General features: G+C 38.6%; 1 protein-coding gene across 1 annotated transcript in view; it reads left to right on the plus strand.

Annotated features, from left to right (window-relative positions):
* The window catches only part of LOC106519732 (SH3 domain-containing RING finger protein 3), a 115534-nt gene that overhangs the window by 74436 nt on the left and 37864 nt on the right, over positions 1-3234 (plus strand). The window contains exon 2 of the mRNA XM_014011517.1: positions 2658-2933. Within this exon, the coding sequence (XP_013866971.1) occupies positions 2658-2933 (276 nt within the window). The remainder of the gene's footprint in view (positions 1-2657; positions 2934-3234) is intronic.

Here is a 3234-nt window from a genome sequence, read left to right on the forward strand (position 1 = left end):
GTCAGCTGAGCTCCTGTGTAGCGGAGCACAGAGAGGGAGAGAGACGAAGTAAACGAACAAGCAGGAAAATGAAACTTATCGTCCTMATTTTTTTACCGACCTCAAAAAAATTTATTGTGCAATTAATTGATTTATTGACTATCCTATAAACGTGCAATAATTTGCAGCTGATCCCAACTGAGGCTTTTACCGTCAAACAAGTTCACTAGTTTTCTTTAGCTACAAGCATAATTAATACTTAATTTACTTTGAATACAAGATAAAAGCAATGGTGAGCCTAAATATGCAGCAGTAAACAATAGTTGAGAGGGATTGTCTTTAAGAACTCAAAATAAGGAAACAGCAAAAACCTGACACCCAACCTGAGCGCTGCATCATCCTCTAACTGATCCATCTGCTGTATGTTCTCAGCCCAAGTCCTGTGGGAGTCATGTTGTTTTCCTGCCTGTCAAACTGTCATCTTTAGCATTTCTGTTAGATTCAACTGGAGTAATGGCAATCAAAATCATGTTTTTTTTGTGAAACCACCTAAAGCGTCTAATGAAACAACTGATGTTCTCAAGGTTGCCTGATGCAACACAGTTTCATCTACTGAGTAAGGTTCTTCTTTTAACCACTTGTTTCATTGGTCCGTGTCAAATGGCTGAACATTCATTTATCATTCAAAAGGACATTCATCTGAAAATGATCAAACTAAAGGACTAAACTAAAAAAAAATGGGTCAAAAGGCTGACAGTGCCTCAAACCACTTGRAACAATTTACAAGAACAGTTTGCTGTTTTCAAGCAGAACTTAGAAAGTGTGGCTCAAGATGTTTGAAATTTATCACAGCACAGAGTGATATTACAAGCCCTGATGAGCTTCAGTTATTGATGATAACCTTATTCTAATTTATATTAATTAGTCTTTCTCGTGTCCAGAACAGTTATATGTAATTTTTTTTCAACAGCATTAATAAGCTCTGAGATTTTTGAAGCACTCCTCCAGTCATTTAGAAGGGGAATTACAGGGAATTGAGAGAATCCACACAGGGGAGGTTCATAAGACTTCACAAAATTCACTACATTTATTTATTTATTTATTTATTTATTTTCCTTTTTAATGTCATATATCTGTTTAGGGTGCGGGTAAATGGAGCTGTACATGTCTGTCACTGACATGTGATAAGTGAGACACGGCAGACCCGGTTTTGATAAAACTCCAGGGAGTCATGCTTCACGCAGCTCTGGCATTTTCAAAATTACTCTGTTTGGCCCACTGCAGGGGCAGCAATTACCTGGCAAACATTTTAATAACCAGCCGTATCTCACATACTGCTGAGGGGGGATATCCAGTTACCCATGCTCTACAAATTACTCTCAAGGGCCAACACATTGAAACCCATTGGATTTATTGCTGTTTTAGTTTTTTTTTTACTTCTTTTTTTTTAAAAAAAAACCTGTTTCATCACCCCTTTTTTGTCTAACTTACTAATAACCGCCAGGTCACTACCTTATTTGCTCTATTAATGCTGCACAGTAGGTCAAATATGAATTTTGAAGTCTTACAGCGATTCAAAACTTGTTAGAAAGGCTCGGCTTTTAACCTTTAATGAAACCATATTACAACTTCAACTTTAAAGGCTAAGGTTTGTGGTGGGTAGTTGTCTCATCATTTCACCACTGTGGCACTAATAATAGACTTCAAATCTTTTAATGATCTGCAGGGGCCTTGACACGCATTTACTTTAAAGTTTAAGTGAGACTTTTATGTTAAAGACACACCTGTCGGCTAATCTTCAAATTAATAACTCTGTCAGGCCACAACAGTGGGACTAAATCACCCAGTTCCCATGGGTTTCTGCTTTCAAGTTGAAATTTACGAGCAAAATGCAAGATCCCTTTTTAAACAGCAGCATAGATGGCTCAAATAGCACATTTTATATCCGTGTATTGATATAATCCTTTGAAATACAGTGTGAGATAACTACTGTACATTTTTGTTTCTCCCTTTTCCAAAATCTAGATCTAAATCTGCATTTCCAGGCTGCTGCTGGCAAAAAGATGTAATGCTATGAAGCAACATGTTGGCACTACCATAGCAGCATTAAAGTGCCTGCGACATGAAATTGAAGTGATTATATTTGAKTGCATATKTGTAAGGATAAAATYAATGATAAATTGAAAACYAAAATTCACAACACTGAAATGAACAGTSGTCGAGATATTTGCATGAGCAGAAACAGGAAGTGATGTCAGAGGGGAATTCCTGAATGAGTTGCTACAATGACTCACAACAGACTGCAAAGAATCAGATGTTTCTGTAGATCATTTTCAGTCATTCTCAGATAGATAAAGAAAAGTCAGACTTAAAAAGACTAGGAAGTTGCCCGTTTTTTAAAGAGTTCCCCTTTGACGTCACTTCCTGTTTCACTTGGACTGCACCAAATTCAGCAAAAAAAAAAAAAATGCACGTTTTGTGACAAACTGGGTGAAAATCATGCGAGTGATGCCAAATTTCTTAAATATTAGGATATTTTCTTTAATTTTTTGTAAGTGAAGGAAAAGCATGTCACAGGCACTTTAAAGACACATTTACTGCTCTGTACTGATTTAGCTTTAAGAGCTTACTTGAGGAATGGTCCGTCCAGTGCTGAATGCTGCGGCTTTGTTTTGCAGAACATCCCAGCTCTGCCTTGCGGCAAGGCGCTATACTCGTACGAAGGCAAGGAACCGGGGGACCTTCAGTTTTCCAAGGGTGACATCATCATCCTGCGACGCAAGGTGGACGACAACTGGTACCACGGYGAGCTCAACGGCAGCCACGGTTTCCTGCCAGCAAGTTACATCCAGCTGCTGCGACCCCTGAGTCAGACTCCGCCTCAGGGCAAAGCACTATACGACTTTGAGGTCAAAGACAAAGACCAGGACAAAGACTGTCTGGCCTTCAGCAAGGTAATGCACACACATACACACACACACACACTTATACACACACAAAACCCTAAAACAGGCATGGGCAATTCTTGTCCTGGAGGTCCGCAGCCATGCATGTTTTACTTGTTTCTCTGCTCCAACACACCTGATTTAGTCACTGAACTACCCCACTACCTCTTCCAAGTCCTGTTGTATGGAGGACCAAAACTGACATAATTAGAAATAGATAAATTAACCTTGCACCAAATAAATTAAAAAGGATAACTTTACCTATAATTTAATTGACCTTCATATTTATTTTTCCAGCTTAGTTCCAATA

The sequence above is a fragment of the Austrofundulus limnaeus genome, unplaced genomic scaffold (genome assembly GCF_001266775.1).
Source record: "Austrofundulus limnaeus strain Quisiro unplaced genomic scaffold, Austrofundulus_limnaeus-1.0 Scaffold81, whole genome shotgun sequence".
NCBI lineage: Eukaryota > Metazoa > Chordata > Actinopteri > Cyprinodontiformes > Rivulidae > Austrofundulus > Austrofundulus limnaeus.